The sequence below is a fragment of the Mercurialis annua genome, linkage group LG5 (genome assembly GCF_937616625.2).
Source record: "Mercurialis annua linkage group LG5, ddMerAnnu1.2, whole genome shotgun sequence".
Classification (NCBI taxonomy): domain Eukaryota; kingdom Viridiplantae; phylum Streptophyta; class Magnoliopsida; order Malpighiales; family Euphorbiaceae; genus Mercurialis; species Mercurialis annua.
In genome coordinates this window covers 16,298,395-16,318,293 of record NC_065574.1, presented here as the reverse complement: position 1 = coordinate 16,318,293, position 19,899 = coordinate 16,298,395, and the positions used below count along the sequence as shown (strand labels likewise).

The 19,899-nt window shown below is 30.3% G+C and overlaps 3 protein-coding genes across 3 annotated transcripts; all 3 read right to left on the bottom strand.

The window, feature by feature from the left end:
• Positions 1-370: 370 nt before the first annotated feature.
• On the bottom strand, positions 371-2,760 carry LOC126679739 (2-oxoglutarate-dependent dioxygenase DAO-like). Its single transcript, XM_050374709.2, has 2 exons — positions 2,419-2,760; positions 371-619 (listed from the first exon to the last, which is right to left on the bottom strand). Exons 1-2 carry the CDS (start codon positions 2,758-2,760, stop codon positions 371-373), a joined length of 591 nt encoding a protein of 196 aa, XP_050230666.2.
• A 341-nt stretch (positions 2,761-3,101) lies between these two features.
• Positions 3,102-3,802, bottom strand: LOC130015535 (2-oxoglutarate-dependent dioxygenase DAO-like). Its single transcript, XM_056105867.1, has 3 exons — positions 3,789-3,802; positions 3,346-3,711; positions 3,102-3,195 (listed from the first exon to the last, which is right to left on the bottom strand). Exons 1-3 carry the CDS (start codon positions 3,800-3,802, stop codon positions 3,102-3,104), a joined length of 474 nt encoding a protein of 157 aa, XP_055961842.1.
• An 11,547-nt stretch (positions 3,803-15,349) lies between these two features.
• Positions 15,350-19,318, bottom strand: LOC126680297 (beta-glucosidase 24-like). Its single transcript, XM_050375399.1, has 13 exons — positions 19,152-19,318; positions 18,135-18,198; positions 17,988-18,046; positions 17,831-17,909; positions 17,595-17,672; positions 17,366-17,453; positions 17,032-17,281; positions 16,801-16,913; positions 16,472-16,695; positions 16,326-16,360; positions 16,082-16,184; positions 15,886-15,988; positions 15,350-15,769 (listed from the first exon to the last, which is right to left on the bottom strand). Exons 1-13 carry the CDS (start codon positions 19,302-19,304, stop codon positions 15,526-15,528), a joined length of 1,593 nt encoding a protein of 530 aa, XP_050231356.1. The 5' UTR covers positions 19,305-19,318; the 3' UTR covers positions 15,350-15,525.
• Between the last annotated feature and the right edge of the window lie 581 nt (positions 19,319-19,899).

Sequence of the window (19,899 nt, the reverse complement as noted above, 5' to 3'; positions counted from 1 at the left end):
AATGTTCACAATATTGAATTTTAGTTGCCATGAATTAGACTCCCAATTACAACCTAAAAGCTGGATAAATGAATATAGAGTTGATAATGAAAGCAATATAGAAAAGTACATATTTGAAGACTTAATGTTTCAAGTGATTCTTGCTTGTTATTGAAGGCAGAAATGTGCCATTAAAATAGGCATTACAAAGCAACTAATTAGCATGATAAAAGGATAAATATTTGCTACTAACATAAATAATTTTGAACAGAAAATAGAAGATGAAGCAACTCAGAATCATATCCAATTTGAATCCATTTGCTACACTAATATGCTGCAATGGAAGAGCTCATTGATGTGCTATTAAATAAGTAAAATGTTTGAGGTCTCATCATGCGTTAATACGCATAAGCTCGAGTGCTTGGCCTGTTATTAGTTTAGTTTTCAAACGAAACTCTCTATAATCATTAAAAGTGAAAGGGATATAAAGTCTAGGGTTTTCGAAATCAAGAAGTTCGGGCGGAGCCTCCACAACTGAGTCTTTGGGTCCGAGGAGAAATGAAGCAATTGAATATCGTACTGCTGCTTCCTTGCATTGCACTCTATGCTTTACATTCCAAAGTCTCCCGTTGCTCCATGCCTATTGTTCGTTCATATAGCATTATAAAATATAATCATTAAAAGAATATAAAATGATTAAATACATCCCATTTCACTTTTATAAAGGGATTTCATTTATATAAAACATAAAAGCCAAGAGAAAAATAGTGATTTTTGAAAATTACAAAGGGAAACTGTAGTTCCGACGTAAACGAATTGGTTAACGTTAATTAACCCTTTTATTAATTAGGTCGTTCATTAGTTTTATTTGTTGTTTGGAATAGTTGATTCAAAAAGTAAAATTGCTAGACCAACACAGTGATTTATTGGCATTTTTTTTGTTCATAGATATTGCTAAATTGACAAAAAATAAATTCTAAAAATTGATTTCAATATTGATCTGTCAATTTTGGTAATCTTTACAATTATATCTAAGATGAAATTTCAATATTATATCTTATTATGCATCTCATATTATTTCTAAGATATACTAGTCTATATTTGAAGAAATAATTTATGAAATTCTAATAATAACAAAAGCATTTTAATAAAATCATAAGCAAATCTTATTAAATTAGATGGATAGTTTTAAATTTTTTTAAAAAATTATATTTCAATTATGAAATAATTTATGAATAAAATTTTCCTACAACCATTGATATGACACTTGTTGATTGGCCTCTTTTAATACATTTCATATATCTATAAAATTACATTTTTAATTCCCATCTTTTACATAAAATATGTTCGCACAATTTATGCCTTTTAAAATTGCATATTGAATAGTAGTATGATTATTTATTTACAATTGATAATCTTTCTCTATATTTTAGTTTTTTTAGACGGTAGTGTTGCATATAATAAAATGCTAGTTGGAATAAAATTAAAAAAAAATTAACAAAGATTATTAAATTAGTTAACTAATAATAATTATTTATAAGTTCAGCTACTAAAAACTTTTATTAATAATTTTTTTTAAAATATACATTATTTTAGATAAGCATATATTTCATCCATTTTTATTTTTTAAAATTATGATAAATTACTCTTAGATAATTGTTATAATAGTAAATTAAAATTTAGACTATCTTATTAACAATATATGAGTTAATTTTCATTCATTTAATTTGTCATTTATGATAAAATAATAATAAAAATTATAGTTTTAGGAGTATTATTTGAAAAAAAAAAATTATTCTAGATAATTAAAATATAACTTCTAACAAAATATAGGAACTAAAGTTATAATTTTGTAGATATATTAAATATATTAAAAGAGTTCAATCAACAAATGTCATGTCAATGGTTGTAGGAAAATTTTATTCACAATTTATCATAAAAGTAAGTTAAGTGATCAAAGTATATTTTATTACTAAAAAATAGATCTCCCATTTTTAAATTCACTGCTTGGATATAATTGTGTGGATTAGTAATTAAAATTGACAATTCAAGCTGTCAATTTTTTTTTAAAAAATATGTCTATCAATTTAGGCATAGCTATGTATAAATCTATTTTAACCATAATATATTAAAAAATGTATATTGCATCCTTTTTTCAGCATTTGCCAAATATATCATTTGCGGCTGATGTGATACGATGTTATACGTCTACATGCACAAAACTAACCATACATAAGTAGCATATGTTACATCGCGCCATAATATCGGCTCTAAATTGATTAGGACTATATTGGTAAATGTCGAAAAAATGATTGTATATTTGAAAAACAGGCTTAAGTTGTACAAATACATTTTACCTTATAAATATCTTCATTTCATTATAGGTATGAATATCAAATTATTTTGGGAAAATAAAAGTTAACGGGGATAAAGGCTTACCCTAGCAACATCGCCAAGATTGACAAGGAGGGTTCCAGGTTGATGATCAACAGGGATAAATGAACCAGACTTGTCCATAACTTCAAGACCGCTAACATTCTCATCAACTTGCAATATGGTTAAGAATCCAGAATCTGTGTGCATCTCAACTCCACTGCGGCCCGTTTTTGAAGTGAAGTCATACTTGTTAAACCTAAATTGAGAAGCCCATCCCTCGAACAAATCACTTCTCACCATCCCTATACTTTGGCCTAGCTTACCCGCCAAATCCATTGATAGCTCGTGGATCGCTTTCGCATACTCGGATATCACCTTCCTGCATATCATACCAACCATCACCATATCGATAAATTGTCGAAACAATAGTTTTTTAAAAGATATGGGTAAAAGGTTATTCCGGTCTTTGATATAAATATGGTATCGACTAATGAGGTAATTGATTTTGAAAGTTAGCGTACTTTCTGCTATTTGCAATTTGGTTACCGAATTTCAAAACGTTATAAGTTGGTTAAGGATACTATACCGTTTTTTTTTTTTTTTTTTTATAATTGGAGAGGGGAGAGCGCTTGTGGAAGGAATTGAACCCACGACCTAGCAGTTTGCTGCCTAGAGCTTATACCATTTGAGCTATAGCTCATTTACTATACTTTTATTGACTTTGGCATGCGTCTTATGAAAGCCCGTCAATTTATGCTATGTGAAAGCCAGTTTATAATAATATGGGCAGTGATGTAGTAATAACTTAGCCGAATTTCATTTGGAAATCTACCGCATTCACTAAAAATATAGTACGGTAACCAATTTATATATATTAAAATTCAATAAACAAAAATGTCAATAACGAAAAGTATAATAACTCTTTAATTAATTGCCCCCGAATAATAATATCAATAAAAGTTATGTGGTATAGTATGGAAAATGAAATACCTTTGATAAGTAGAAATATCCAATTGAGAGCAAAAAGAGTTGACAGCATGGGAGGAAGCAATGTCAAAAATACCGAGAGCCTCATACATAGGTTTAGTATGGCTGGATCGCTCATAGCCACTGCTTGCTACTACAGCAGCGTTGCGACTCTTGACTTCCATGGGAAGGTCCAACAGTGATCTGACCACATCCTTCATCTCCAACAAGAGTGTTGACGGGATATTATGATTATAGATTCTAAAACATCCCCACTCTTCGGATGCGTTTCTTAGTCTTTCGAACTCTCCCGGAAAATCGGATACATCGATACTTGGAATGCTTTTCTTCTTCAACATCTTCTTCTTTTTCTTCTTCTTCTTATTCTCTCTGTATATTAACAAAGATAGTCATCCTCAATGGTCTATTTAAACAACTCTAGCAATTTCATATTGTGTACGTACTACGTAGGTGTAGGCATCTTTTGATAATAAAAGTAATTTAAACCGCTTACTTAAAATATTAGATAGGACCGGCCGGTTAAAATAGTTAAATCGAGAACCGACCAGCTACTCGGTCCAGCTAATTTTGTAGAAATTTGGTTCAATCGGATTGAATTGGACAAACTGGTTTTAACCAGGAACCAATAGCCTCATTGGTTTTTTAAATAATTATTTAACCAACTGAAAATTGACCTAGCTATATACTTTTTTCAGATGCTAGTATTGTTTTACGTGCTCTAGTATGCGACCCATAATGTGACACATTAATTATAGTACTTATTTTTTTTTATAAATTATTATATTATCGTAGTACTCGTCTTGACTCAATAATTTGGGTCGTGACAGTAGTTGTAATATCTGTAGTTTAATTTGTGTAATTTCTTTTGATGAATTATTTTGTATAATATTAACTTTATTCTATCTAATTTTTTTGATTTAGGATGCAATTGCAAATTATAAAATACAAAATAGAGTAAAATTGATCGTTTTACAAGATCGAGATGCTATTGCAAAAAATAAGTAAAACTTGGTAGTTTTTCAGCCTATCATCCTGAACATAATTCCATCATTTATAGTAAAATATTACTACTTTCTAATTCCTTTATTACTTCCTATTCTAATAGATTTTGATATGAATTTGGAATTTGAAATTTACTACCTTATATAAACACAATTTTATCATTTATATTAAAAAATTTACTACATCCTAATCAAACAAACTCTATAAATTTAAAATTATAAAATTAATTGACGATAAATCAGTAAGATCTATTAGGTAAAACTATTTAAATGATGCATATGCATTATGAAAACAAATTTTTGCATTATTATACTCAAATAGTTTTATATATTTTTTAATAAAAAAATCTAATATTTCCTTATTTAACATAACTCTTTCATTTATAGTAAAATATTAACACTTTCTAATTTCTTCATTACTTCCTATTCTAATTAGATTTTGATATGGATTTGGAATTTACCATTTTCTTATATAAACATAATTTTATTAGTTTAGTAAAACAATTGAACAAATTACTCTAAAATCCCCACATGATATTTTTATTTTCAATTATTTTAGTGACTCCATTTTCTTATTATTAGGGTGAACCATAACCGTCGGTTCACAGTTCATGGAACATTTGAGCTGGTCTTGAACCGCCTCTCAAGCGGTTCTAAGCTTGTTTCAAACGGTCAAGTATGATTTACAATTTTAGCTTGGCTGGTTAATTTTTTTTAATTTTTTATATAAATTAAATTTGATATTAATGATTAATTATACTTAAAATTCAAAAAATTCATTCAATTTTCTATAAATTTATATAATTAATTATTTATATGTGAAAGATATAGTCATATATTATTATAAAAATAAAATAAAATTAATTGTTAATGATGGAAATTGAATTCCAGAATAAATATAATGAACTGAGTCGTACATGAATAGCATAATGGACATTGGTATACCGTATAACGTCATCATGGGTAGAACCTTCTTCCACGATTCAGCAGCTGTCACCAACATAAAAGCACTTACAATGAAAATTTCAACCAGGGGAGGAATTATCACAGTAAAAGGAAGTCAAACAACAGCCAGGAAGTGCTACAACAAATATATAAAGGAATCCTTCGAAATAATGCCAATTGAAGAAATCTTGAACCATGATATAGAGGAAAAGGAAAGCGTCGCAAAAGGCGAGATGTAAAAGCTGGAGCTAAATGCAGAAAGCAATGTGAACCTAGGGTGGGAATAGACCCCAAATTCAAAAAGGAGATCGTGGCCATCCTAAAAAAGAACATAGGAACGCTCACCTCAAAAGGTTTGGAAATACAAATCGAAGAAAAATCCAAATGAAAGATTCAAATACCTGAAAATTAAGTATACAAGGTTGAAAGAGAGATATGAAGCGACTAGAAGATGAAGAAGAAAGAATATATAGGCATCTACGAATTCCAAAAAATAACAATGATAATGGTTGGGAAACTGAAGGGTAGAATCCATGCATATCACAACAGATGAATGCGACGTGTCAAACAAAGCGACACATGGCTCAAATCCAAAGACAATGCAAACATGTGCCGAAAAAATAAAAAATTAAGGAAATCCTAAAGATTTAAAAGACAAGCGAAATTATGCACCCAGAAGATAAAACGACTTGCACTACTAGAAAACAGTCGATTTGCGACGGATTTTAGCGACAGATTTGAAATCCGTCGCTAAAATCAAAATTTGCGACGGATTCAAAATCCGTCGCTAAATCTTAAAGAAAATTGGCGGGATGAATCCCGCCACTTTTAGCGACGGAAATTCCGTCGCTAAAAGTGGCGGGATGAATCCCGCCAATTTGTTTTTCACTTTTAGCGACGGATTTTGTAATCCGTCGCTAAAAGTAATACATTTAGCGACGGAATACCATATCCGTCGCTAAATGCTAACTTTTAGCGACGGATTACTAAATCCGTCGCTAAAAGTATTATTTTTATTAAAAAAATTATAATTAAAAAATATATTTATTAAAAAATATATTTATTAATAAAATTATAATTAAAAAATATATTTATTAAGACAAATATTTATTAATAAAAACAATATTAATTATAAAACAATTTATTAAAAAATTATTTATTGTAATTATTTATTAATAAAATAATTATTTATTTAAAAATAATTAATTATTTATTATAATTATTTATTAATAAAATAATTATTTATAACAAAATTATTATATTAGAATGTGGGAGTAAAGTGTAATATTAATAACTTGTTGTTTTTATTTAAAATAATTATTAAAAAATAATTTATTTTATTTAAAAATAATTAGTATGAAAAAATAATTATTTTATATAATATGGGAGTAAATTGCGGGAGTATCTTTTTGTTATATTTAAATATAATATACATAGATATAAAATAAGAATCTGAGCTGGATAAGTTGGAGTCACGCGCGGGGGAACTACAAAGTTAAAGAGGAGTGGATGGGAGTAATGTGAAGGATGGGTGACCTACTGGGAAGTTGGAAAATTTGCGATATTTGCGGGTCAGTGCGGGTGTGTGTTGTATAGCCAGTGGGTGTGTGACGGTGGTTGACCGTTTAAATAATATTTCATTTTACGATTTTAATTAAAAAATAATTTTTTTTATTTTTAAAAATTTGCGACGGATTTAAATCCGTCGCAAAATCCGTCGCAAATTTTTTTAAATCCGTCGCAAAAAAAAAAGTATTCGGTCGCTGCAAAATTGGCGACCAGATATTTAGCGACGGACGTTGTCCGTCGCTAATCCGTCGCTAAACGAGTTTAGCGACGGAATTTAGCCATTTAGCGACGGAAAAATCCGTCGCTAAATGGCTGTTTTTTAGTAGTGTTGCAAAATAAAAGCTAAATTAAACAACGCAATAATACCAAGGCTTTAGATCACTTGCGGGGGGGCTTTGATAGAAACCAAATTCCAGAATAATTATAATGAACCGAGTTGTATAGGATCCGCTCACCAATTCGAATCCAAGGACTCGCCCAAGGTTAAATTCCCAAAGCAAACGGTGTCCGAGCCATGGTTAAAGACTATCTAAGAGGATTCGTCCGAATCCCTAGCAAGGCAAATTCCATAGGATTCAGTAAAACCCAAGTCTAAAGCGTGTTGATAGATGACATGATCACACGAAAACAAAATAAAGATTCTAGAAAACCAGATCTTGTGGAATCGCCTTCCTACTTAGAAACATATTCCTATATGGTAGGATAATCCTATTTAGAAACAAACTCCTAAATAACTCTTATTGAATAAGGAATCTTTTCCTATTTTGATTCATTCAACTAAACAGGAATCTCTTTCCTATTCCAATTCTAAAAGGTATTCACCATGTTCACTATATAGACACATGAGGCATGCCTACAAACATAATTACATTCAATACACAAATACTCCCTTAAGCTCATTACTGACATAAGCATCAGAGAGTTAATTAGAAAACCACCGTCCGATTGACCATCTACTGTCACGACCCAAATTATTGAGCCAAGACGAGCGCTAGGCAATGAGAATGGTAGTTTTGAAACCCGTAGCAAGCCTGAAATTCAATAAAACCTTTTTGCAAATCAATCAAAAAACATTCATATAATAACCTTATAAATGGAAGCACTTTAATAAACATATATTTATACACTAGTAAAATAATACAACTTGCTCAGGCCTATCAATTTCGTACCCCGTACGTAATTGCCTGGCATATACTACTAGTATTCAAGGTCACTTCACGGCAATCTACTTCCGTGGAATAAAATATCATAATTGTAGCCAAACATACATATACATGCTGACCGCAACTATAAACAAATGAAAAACACGTTGTTGTACTAGGCCACGACACTGGTCAGACATTACACTACTGCAGCAACTACGGAAGTCAAGATTGTACATGCAAAACTGACTTCCGTTCAGAAGACGGACTCCTAGCCAAGTCCACAGTCTAGGCACCTGAAAAATATTTAAATCAACGGGCTTAGCTTTAAGCCAAGTGAGATATATGTTACTTAATATATTATCAAAATAAGCATTGCATTTTAAAACATTTTACAATTATACAATCACATAGCTTTCAATCAATTTATTTAGGCAAACAATTTATTCCGATCATAATCTTAATTCTGGACAATTCTTAACCTAGGAATCTTCCTAGGCTTATCGAGAGTACTACATTCTCGTGTCCTTTTAGGTAAGGTCCCGGGATATTTCGACCGAGTTCAATCTATACCAAATGATACAATCCCGGATAATTCCAATGAGTTCAACTCGTATCACACTCAATATCCATTCAAATTAAGGCGAATCCCGGGATAGTTCCACCGAGTTAAACTCCCTTGACACAGGTTGCGAGATAATTCCACCGAGTTCAACCTCGTGTCTGTCGCGATATAAGTTAGTCTATTTTGATCTATTTCTATCGGCTAAGACTGACTTGATTATGTGATCACAAAACTAATTCGGATCGTATACAAATTCACATTTTGCAAATAATCAACAAGTTATAAGCAAAATAATACAATCCAAACAATTTAATCCAACCTAATTCAAATAATTCAATCCAATACAATCAATTCCAACCAATACAATTTAATCTAATACAAACAATTCAATCCAATATATTTTTATGTAATGCGTTTAAATACTATTCATATAGTAAATATAAATACTTTTCATAGGATAATACGCGTAAGTAAAATATACTCACGACTTGCTATCCCATTTTTACGATAATTTTACGTCGGCCGAACCCCACTAAGTCGATGCTGTCAATCATGAAACTCGTCGATACGTCTGTCACAAAGTAAAATCAAATATGTTCAATTCATAAACGTATAGCCGATATAATAATACCTAAGTTATAAACTTAGGTCGACTTATCTCAATCGCAACTTATCACTTTAACTCAATATCGTTTTACTATTGACTTTTAATCGCATTTTGTTTCGTCGCACTATCGACCTCGTATTCAATTTCAATCGTTATTTGATTTCCGTATCAAATAACTTATTATACTATATCCACTTATTATTCATTTCATCACTTCCATATTTTAATATCATCATTACAATGATATATACGTTATTGAGAATTGTTTAACGATTTATCACATAATCGTCAAACTAGCTCATATGAATTCGTTCGTAATTTATTACGTGTCGGGACTAAATCCTATCGGAAGTATACTTTCATATCTATTCAATCCAGCCACTACCTTCATCATATACATACACAATCCATGACCTAAACACTATCAAAAACATCTAGTCATGAATTCATCAAAATGGCTGAACTATTTAACCATTTTTCATCCAAATTTTTAATTAATTTTCAACCAAGATTCATCAACCAAAATAATCTGCAATTCTGCCATAACTACTTCAATTTAAAGCTTATAACATCAAATTGAACCGTTTATCATCATCCTAACTCCATGACCGATACCCTTACAAATTGCATTTCAAAATTCTATTCATGATTCACCATTAATCAACACAATTCCATAACTATAATCATCAATCATCAAACATCTAAATTTTATCTCAATTGCCGAATATTTAGGTCAATTTCTCATCCAATTCATTAAACAAAACTTAACCAAAATTTCAAAACGTTTCTCACCTTGATTGATTTCTTAGGAGCCGAAGGTTTATCATCAAAAATCACCATCAATATTTCTCCATATAAGCTCAAGATCACACTACAAACATCAATCATACAAAACCCCAACTTAACAACCAAAACCGAAATAATAGCTCAAAAATCCTAATTATAAAATGAGTTCCTCCACTTTAATTTCTGGGCTCAATCAATAGAGGTCGTTCTCCTCTTTCCGTGGCCGCAAGAATCGTCTCAATCGGATGAAAATGAGAAAGTTATGGCAATTTGAAGTTTTGGTGAATGTTTTTCGATTGAGGAAGAGGAAAACGAGTTTTTGCTGCTGAAAATTAATGAGATGCTGATTTAAAAATTAAATCCCTTGGCTTTATATATTTATAGAAAAGAGTCCTCTTTGGTCCTCAAAGAAATTAACTCAAACTGTTTACATTTATAACTAATTTTTTACTCAATTTCATCGATCAATTACCTGATTTGGTAACCTCGATAAATTTTGTATTATTTATTATCCAAATAAGTAATATTATCTAGATATCTCATAATTCACTTCCGATTTATTTTAGCAACTTTCGGCTAAAAACACTCAATTTTCAATTTGGCTAAAACACATATTTTTTTACTTTTTCCATTCATATTTTGCTTTAACAAATATCGATATCCAATTATTCGATATTATTTTTAAGGGTTAATTACATAAAAAATCATGACTTTTGTACCAAGTTTTAAAAATAACATGACCTTTAAAACGTGTCAATCACAGACACCACCTTTCATTTATTTTCAAAAATAACATCGACGACTTTTCGTGGCATTTTTGCTGACATGGAATGACACGTGGCAGCTCCATAAGGTGTTCCAGTAAGTGAAATTTCACCGAAAAATGTGCCTATGATGAAATTGAAAAAAAATAAAAGGTGGTGTCTGTGATTGACATGTTAAAGGTCATGTTATTTTTAAAATTTGGTATAAAGGTCATGATTTTATATGTAATTAATCCTTTTTATAAATACTAATTCCCGTCAATAATCTATTTAAATTATATTTTACAGGAATTAATATATTATTTTCTAATTTTGAGTTTAAATGCACTTTTATTCATTTTTCCATAAACTCCTTTTAAGTCCAATTCCATTTTTTATGCAATTTCAATATTGAGATTTACTTATTGAAATTTCAATGTCGACCTAATCGAGTTCTCTCTTATTTGATTATTTCCAATAATTCCTTATTTTTCTCATCTTGACAATTTAAAATGAGACGCGCCGCTTATTTTCGAAACAGCCAATTTTTAGGGTATTACATCTACCCGATTTTGCAGGTTTAACTACCGTCAAAAAGGCAGACTCCATGAGTTAGTATGTAAAAGGAATAACAAATTAAAATATAGTAATTAGTTAATCAATTATAATAACAAAAACCTATTTTGTCCATATCGATGGCGACTATCAACGATCCTTCATCGGCTCCGATCATCATTCACAACCGTGTTCAACATCTAGTTACACTACTAAAAAAACAACGTTTTAGCGGCAAATATTAGCAAAATACTATATTTCTGTTGCTAATTTAATTTAAATTAGTGGACTTATTCTTATATGGATATGCACCAATGCATGATGATAATGAATTTAGACAAAGTGTTTTCTAACTATATAATTTAATTATCTTATCAACACGGAAAGAGGTTATGTGTCAAATGGCTTATTAAGTGTGTGACACTTAAACCTTAAGTGACACTAAATGTTCTAATGTGTGACACTTTGCAAATGATGTGTCTTGAGGGTAGAAGTTAAAAAATCTCTATGCGCTTATCATTCTTATATAAAAGAAGTGTGTGCAAAGGTGTAAGGTTTATGAAATAATCAATTTAATAATTAATGATGAAGTTTTGATCGTGTTTATGAGTCAAAGAAAAATGCTCTGTTTCATGCTTTTGGTAAATACTTGAAGAAGTTTATTTGATAGATAATTTAAAGGAGTTTAAGCGGGAACATGATACTTGAAGGAGTTCAAGAAAAAGTATTCTTGAAGGCGATCAAGCGTGAGCTTTGTGTCTATTAAAAAATGAACTCGAGTTGATTACTTTTGTGGCAAGAATTCAATCGGAAGCGTACTCGTTTGGACGAGCTCGAGGTTTCAGTACTTTTGGGACTCGAAGAATCATTTGAGAATCAATATATGCATTATTCTTTATTCCTAGATATATGCTTGTTACTTATACTCGTTAATACGATGATCCTACATGTTGTTTATATAATCAACAACCAGATACTAGAATTTTGATTCTGAATTGAATGTACTTTCTGGACTTGCGCTCCCTACAGCGCCAACAAATACGGATGTTAAAATAGGCTATTTTAATTATGAAACGAATGTTTTACCACTATAACACATGTGTTAAATAGAGATCGCAGAAACTCGAAGGTCGTTAATCGACAATTTTATAATTTTGACAAAATGTGAGTTAACATAACATGTTAACAATTTGAGTTATATAATTATATGGTTGTAATAAGAATGAGTTTAATGTGTCAAATAATAAATGTTGAGGTTTCAGTGGAAATCGCGAGATTCGTATGGTTTGACAATTTTACGTCGACAACAAGATCTTGATGAGATTTATGTAACATGAACCAAACGTTACAAAATGACTTATAAGCTTCCATATCAATGTTTATGAGCTTAAATATTTGATTACGATACATATATGCCGTTTTAATATTACAAGGGTTTGACACTAACCTATAATTATCAATTGGGCTTCTAATTGTTTTTTAATGTCGTTTTTATTTACAATTATGAAATGTGATTAAATATGTTTTCAATTAATTACGATGTTTGAGATGTTAAATATCGGGCCAAGAGAGCATATGGTCTTGGCGGTGGGTAATTAAATTTGGTTTGAAAAGGGGATAATGAGTTTTATCTCATATTCATTTCATAAACACTTTAAAACTTTTTTTCATTTTCGTCGACAGAATTCGTAAACTCTAGATCTAACGTCTAAAACTCATTGTGATTGGCATGAGTCTAGAGTCAATTATAGAGTTAGATCGTTATCCTTATAAGTTAAGATATTGACATGTGACTAATGAACATATCTGACAATCTCAAGAGCCTAAAGATCAGAGTAGCAATATCGTTATGAAAAGTTTTGGAGTTAGCAAAATAATTGTGAGTTTATATATTTACTATTGAATATTAATAAAGTGCATTTTTATATATATATATGAAATGCTTTGTTAAACTACATTTCATACAAATAGTTTCGAATATCGGTATGAATCTGATGGAACGTGCTGCCTATTGACATTAATAGGATTTCGTGCACATTGGTATTGCGAACACATGCATACAGAGAAAGGTAAATATGACAAATAAGTAATAAAGTAAAAGATGTGAGACTGTCAGGTGGAAGCCTCATCTCCCGAGACCTGTACAAATTGATTAAGTGAATGGTCTTTAGTCACTGTTAGAATATACTTGCAGCCCACAATGTGATTATTTGAGTTGCTCGCAGCCTAGGCCATGTCGCTGGTGATCATTGATAGCTAAATTGAAGCCTAGAGGGTGAATGATAAGAGCTACTCTCGTGGCTGGGACCATTGGTTATGAAAGATACGAAATGATAGCAATAGCGTATATGAATTGAGGAGAAAGGTTTCATCTGGTTTTCATATATGGTAGTATATGCATATGATGTTTATGGCATGCAATTTATTTTTTTTAATTAATATTCTTTAGTAAATTTATATAAACTCACTCTAACTAAGTTGTTGTTTTTCCATATTTTTCAGGAAAGTATGCATGTTTTTTTATAAAGTGGACTTCCTATGCTCATTTCTCCTATAATTTTAGTTTTTGATAAGTTTATGTAAAGAAAAATTTTAATACTCTAGTAACCGCATTAGTTAACTATGATGTCATGTAAATGTGTTGAGTTTCTATACTATGATGTTATATTTTATGAAACGTTTATCTTAATATGAAAAACGATGTGTTATATGAAAGAGAAAATGATGAAAGTCTCCATCGAAACATGAGCAGGCACGTGAGATATGAAAGTTAAAGGTAAAGTTAAGGCTTACTACATATTTCAGAGCTACCACTCCCATTTCCAAGCACCGATCGCGGGCTAAGAACTTAGGTCGTGACACAGACAAGCGCCTCAGAAGTTCAAAAGCATCTCTAACCTATTATGTTTAAACTGTTTTATTGAGTATGTTGATGCATTTTACTAATTTGAATATATTGCAATCCAGAATTAACATGTTAATTAAGATAATTAGACTAATTTAGCTATAGATTAATTGAACACCTACAAACTTTTGGATTTCCATGAAAACTCTAATTAGTTGTTGTATAGAAATTCAAAATGTTAAATAGTTAAAAGCAATCTCACTTTTACTTCATGTTTAGGTTTTTTGCATGGAAATGGAATAAAATTAATTTATGTCTGTTATGTGCTGGAAATCCCAGGATTAAATGCTTGTCTAGAACTACATGTTTTCTGCTTGCCATGCCATTCAGATCGATTCATATAAGTCTTTTATTTTCCATCACTCATTCTCATCTCCTTATATCTAGTCCCTTCGATATATGTTTATGAGATGTGATGATTATCTGCTTAATCCTATATAACTTGACCACATTTACTTGGAATATACTCATAAATTTATATAATTAATAACCAACATGTCTTATAGTTAATTGTGTCCACAAAGCCGAATCTTTCAGTCTGATACGTCTTGAGGTATAAAAGGTATTCCTAAGGCAACAAATTTATTTTAGTTCAAAGCTATCAAATTACCAAAAGTATGAGCGAACTATGCATCTCCATGGCCATTCCCGCTTTCTGTAACCAATTTATTTTCAAACTTTAAGCCTTTTGTTTTAGCATAGCATTTGAGTATTTTCAAGGCGATTAGAAACCCTTAGATTGGTTATGATTAATAATCAGTTATAAACAATTCGATTATGTTGTTTGGGATTGGATTTATTTAGAAATCCCGCTTATATCTTTTTTTCCGGATTGTGATATTTTGACCTTCTCTTGGAGTCGTGGCCTCTAGTATGCCGCCTTGAACGTGGAACTTCTTGTGCGAAAGCTCCGAGTTAAGGTTTTTGCCACTTCTTGTGGTTTTTAATATACATATTATTCATCAAAAAAAAAAACAATTCGATAATGATCAATAAAATATTATAGTACCTAGTATTTACAAATAATTTAGTTGTAAACACTAGCTACTATAATTTATAAAAATAAAATCCTAAATTGTGATTATTATTTACTTTCTAGTGTTGACTCTTCTCTATGAAACGGTTGCACTTGCTCTTGTTTTGGCAATCAACTTTTAATATTTATTCAGTGCAAAATCAGAAGGAAAAGTAATACGAAAGCACACATTTTTTTTATTATTATTATTATAAAAAGAAAAAGGAAATTCCAACATAAAATTTTAAAATTTTAAAGAACATCATGAGAAGTGAACTATGTTTGCATGGACTTCAAACTTATTTAAAATAAAACCAGTAGAATGATTATTCATCTGTCCATTAATATGTTTAAAGCTCTTCCTCATCCTCTAAAGAAGAATCCACGATCACTTCTGGAATATTGCATTTTGGACCGCCCGATTTGTCTTTCAAAAATTCCTTAAACCAATCAACAGACAATTTTGGAATTCTCATCAGTTTCTTATTGGTATCCATAGCATAAAATCCCATTCTTACAGTATACCCATTTGCCCACTCAAAATTATCTATGAATGCCCAAGCAAAATATCCTTTTACTCTAACGCCGTGATCACTGCCAATATCATTTAAAAAAATAAAACATTCATTTAAAATAAGTAATAATTCAAATGTTTTATAATCATAATAATGATTTTTAGATGAAAAATTTAAACTAGTATTTAAGCTCACCATATGGCTCTAAGAAGTTTCCAGAGGTGCTGGTTATGATATGATATTCTCCATTTATCTTTAAGTGCATCCTCCGGAGAAAGGTCTATGGCATCACCAACTCCTAAACCACATTTAAAATTTAATATTTTAGACCAATAATTTTTAATAAAATTAAATTAATTAGTTAAACTGTTCATTAGAAAATGACATTTACCATTCTCAGTTATATATATGATTGGATTCTTGTACACATCTTTCACATATTTTAGAACACTCTCAAGTCCTTCCGGAACAACATACAACCATGACGGAGAAGCCTGCAAATTCACTTTCCATAAATTAAATAATCGTAATTGTTTTTTTTTACCTTCAACATGAATATCTATTTCAATTAATACTATATGATATTATTATATATTCACTATACATTATAAATAAAAAATTAATTAAACACTAACCTGTACTCCAATGGGTTTTCCAGTTATATCATAAGCTGTAAACAAACACATGATTTGCACATAAATTATATATACGGTCCATTCTCCAGGGGGGAAAAGAAAACTATATTAACAAAAACATAAATAGAAATAAAGGTACTACTTACAGGTCAAATTAACAAGCATATCTGTTGAATATCTAAGATGAGTTGGATCAGGATCAACTGTGAAATTGCCAGAGGCAAAATTTGAAGTATAATAGTTGATACCAACAAAATCATATGATCCTTTTAGAGAGTTAGATTCAGTTTTATTGAATACTGGCAATCGATTTCCAACTAACTCGCGCATAATTCTTGGATAATGACCGTAGGTTACGGGGTCCATAAACCTGTGATGCAAATAATACGATTATTATATTGTAAGATTATACCATTAAATCTTCTAAGAGTTAATTTTATGATAAAGTATATAATATATGGCAAGATATACTAACCAACCAAATACGAAATCAAGGTACCGATGGACTGATCGACGATCCTCTATACTGCTGGAGTAAGGGTCTACCCATGTGAGATCAAGTGTTATACCAATTTCTCCATCAAAACCCTAGGATGATAATAAATTTTGGCTCAATAACATGAAGTGTTCTTCAGGAAAAATAAATTTAGATCTCCCTAACTATATTATTAATTATAATAAAAATTATATATAACAGATAAGTAACCTGTTCCTTATATAATGCAACAGCTGCGGCATGAGCAAGGAGCAAATTATGAGCCACTATATAAGGTTCGGTTCCTGAGTCTCCTTCGACGCAAGCCTTACTCACCCAAGCGGAGCATCGGCCTGGAGCCAAAATACCCAAATCATAGCTTTGTGAAGTAAAAATATGCGGTTCGTTAAAAGTTATCCAATGCTTCACTCTGTCTCCAAATCTTTGGAAGCAAAGCTCTGCGTAATCCTTGTAATCGGACCTATTGGAGATTTACAAAATTAGCAACTGCACGTTACGGCGTAACTTAACGTAGAAGTCGAGTTATATGTAAATACAAGCTTACACTATGCTATAGTTTCTAAAGCCACCATAATTGTCTTCAATTTCTTGAGGAACATCCCAATGAAATATAGTTACAAATGGCACCATTCCTACATTTCACATTTCACAGGAGAGAAAATAACAAGACCACGTCAATATTTATTGGATGATAAGTATTATATATATAATATATTTTTAATTTTTCATTTAAGCTATAAACTTTGAAACAAAGAAATTTTAATTTGTAATACCATTTTTTATAGTTTCATTAATAACTCTGTTGTAGAAGTCGATTCCCTCCTCACTTACTCCTGCGCTTATGTTCCCACCTGCATAGCATTTTAAAAATGACCCATAATTATATTTTTTTTTTATATATATATATATAATATATATATATATATATATATATATATATATATATATATATATATATATATATATATATATATATATATAAACAGAGCAACTGCATGTATATACTTACTAGGTATTATTCTTGACCATGCAATGGAGAATCTGAAAGCATTCATATTCATTTGTTTATTCATTCTTTTGGTATCATTCTGAAAAATCAATAACATCAAATCAATGTTCATGATTATCTCAACTAATTAATTAAATATATAGAGAAATTCTTTTACTTTATATAAATAATAAAATTCAGTGGCAATATCTCCATTGCTGCCATCATCAATCCTTTCTGCAACATTTAATGAACAATTATAAGTAGCTGGGCTGGATTGTAAATATTTATAAGAGTAAGAGAGATATGGAGAGAAAGAAAAAACCTGGGTAGTCATGGGTAAATGTATCCCATGTGTTAACTCCTCTTTTCTCAGATGCACCTTCAGCCTGAATATATATAAATTTACCAAGTCAACATTCAATGTTTTGCATGCATAATTATATTATACTCCACTAAACTCATATAAGATATTTGTACTTTCCATTTTCTATTTATATTTATATGGTCCTTTTGGTATTTACTAGATTTTTATGGTATTCATTTTCTATTTAATCAGTTCTATTTATTGTGACTATATATGTTTTTTCGTCCCCATTAAGTGATTAAGATTTTCTATGTAGAAAATAACAAAAGGTCCTTGTGCTTTTATATTGTTATTTATATGGTTCAATTTTTGAATTTTTTATTTTATAGGTTCCTGTACTTTTTAAATAACTGGCCTCGCCTCCAAATTTGTTGATATGGACTATTATTTGTCGACATGTCGAGTAAGTTAGACGTTTAAATTCAATCTCCACTAGTGCGTTTCACAGTGAATGTAATGAACACACCTTCTCCGTCCAAAAAAAAAAAATATACCCACGACTTAGATAAAGCGGACATGACGTAATATTATACGTCCGTATGTAAAAAAAAAACTAAACCTACTTAACTATTGCGCCGCATCAGCTAAAAACTAAGCATGGATATATTTTGCAACACACCAAAAAATGATGGACCGAATCGGCAAAATTTCAAAATGGTGGCAAACGGAGTATAGTTATGGATAGATAAATATATATATATATATGGATATATATATATATATATATATATATATATATATATGGATAGATATATATATATATATATATATATCGATAATAAATGAAGTACATGAACTAGATAAAATAAAGACATAAATTTAAAAAGAACTTATAAATAAAATTTAGGAGTAAAGAAACCAGAAGATGAATTTGGCTATAATAGATAAGAAAATAGTTCATTCGCTTATATTCACCATAAAGCTGATAAAAATTTGCAAATTTTCAGAAGTAATTTGAATAAAATTAGGCTGTACCTGATAAGCAGATGAGGCTGTTCCCCAGATAAAACCATCAGGAAAATAACTGCTATCAAAGACCTGGAGATGCGCAGGAGTATCTTGGGAGTTGGCAGCACTAATAATGAGGAGAACTGCAATTACTAACAAAAATGAGCTTTTAGTTGCCATAATAATGCTTTATTTCAAGCTTTGGTGTAAATTCCTCATGCCAATACCCCATTTATATACACAAAATTCTACGTGTTTACTTCAATAAAATAATATATATCAACCAACTAGCATTTTCAGCCCTCGGACTGCGGGGCTATATCTCGCACTGTTTGATCATCAACCATTATGATTTTATTTTTTAAAGTAATATAATAAATTAAGCCTATTTCTCCCATCCTCATTGTCATTTATGATGCTCCACCGTATACATTTTGATTTCATCTAATAAGTATGCGCAGATTTCAAAATATATATATATATATATATATGTTCAAAGCTTCTCTATTTGTAATGTAATCATGTTTGTAACTAGGGGTGTTCATTGATCGGTTGGAAGACCAAAACAGAAATAGCATAATCTTTGGCCAAACCCATTTTGAAGTTCCTGCACTTGACGAGTTTTATTTACGGGCTCTATATAAAAAATAGAGGAAATTAGGCCCAACATTGTGGGAACCCTAATTAATCTCATTTTTATTGTTTTAAATGTCCGTGTTGAATAATACTTTCTAAAATTGTTTCCTACGTTCTGCTATTGAAAAATTACGGTGCC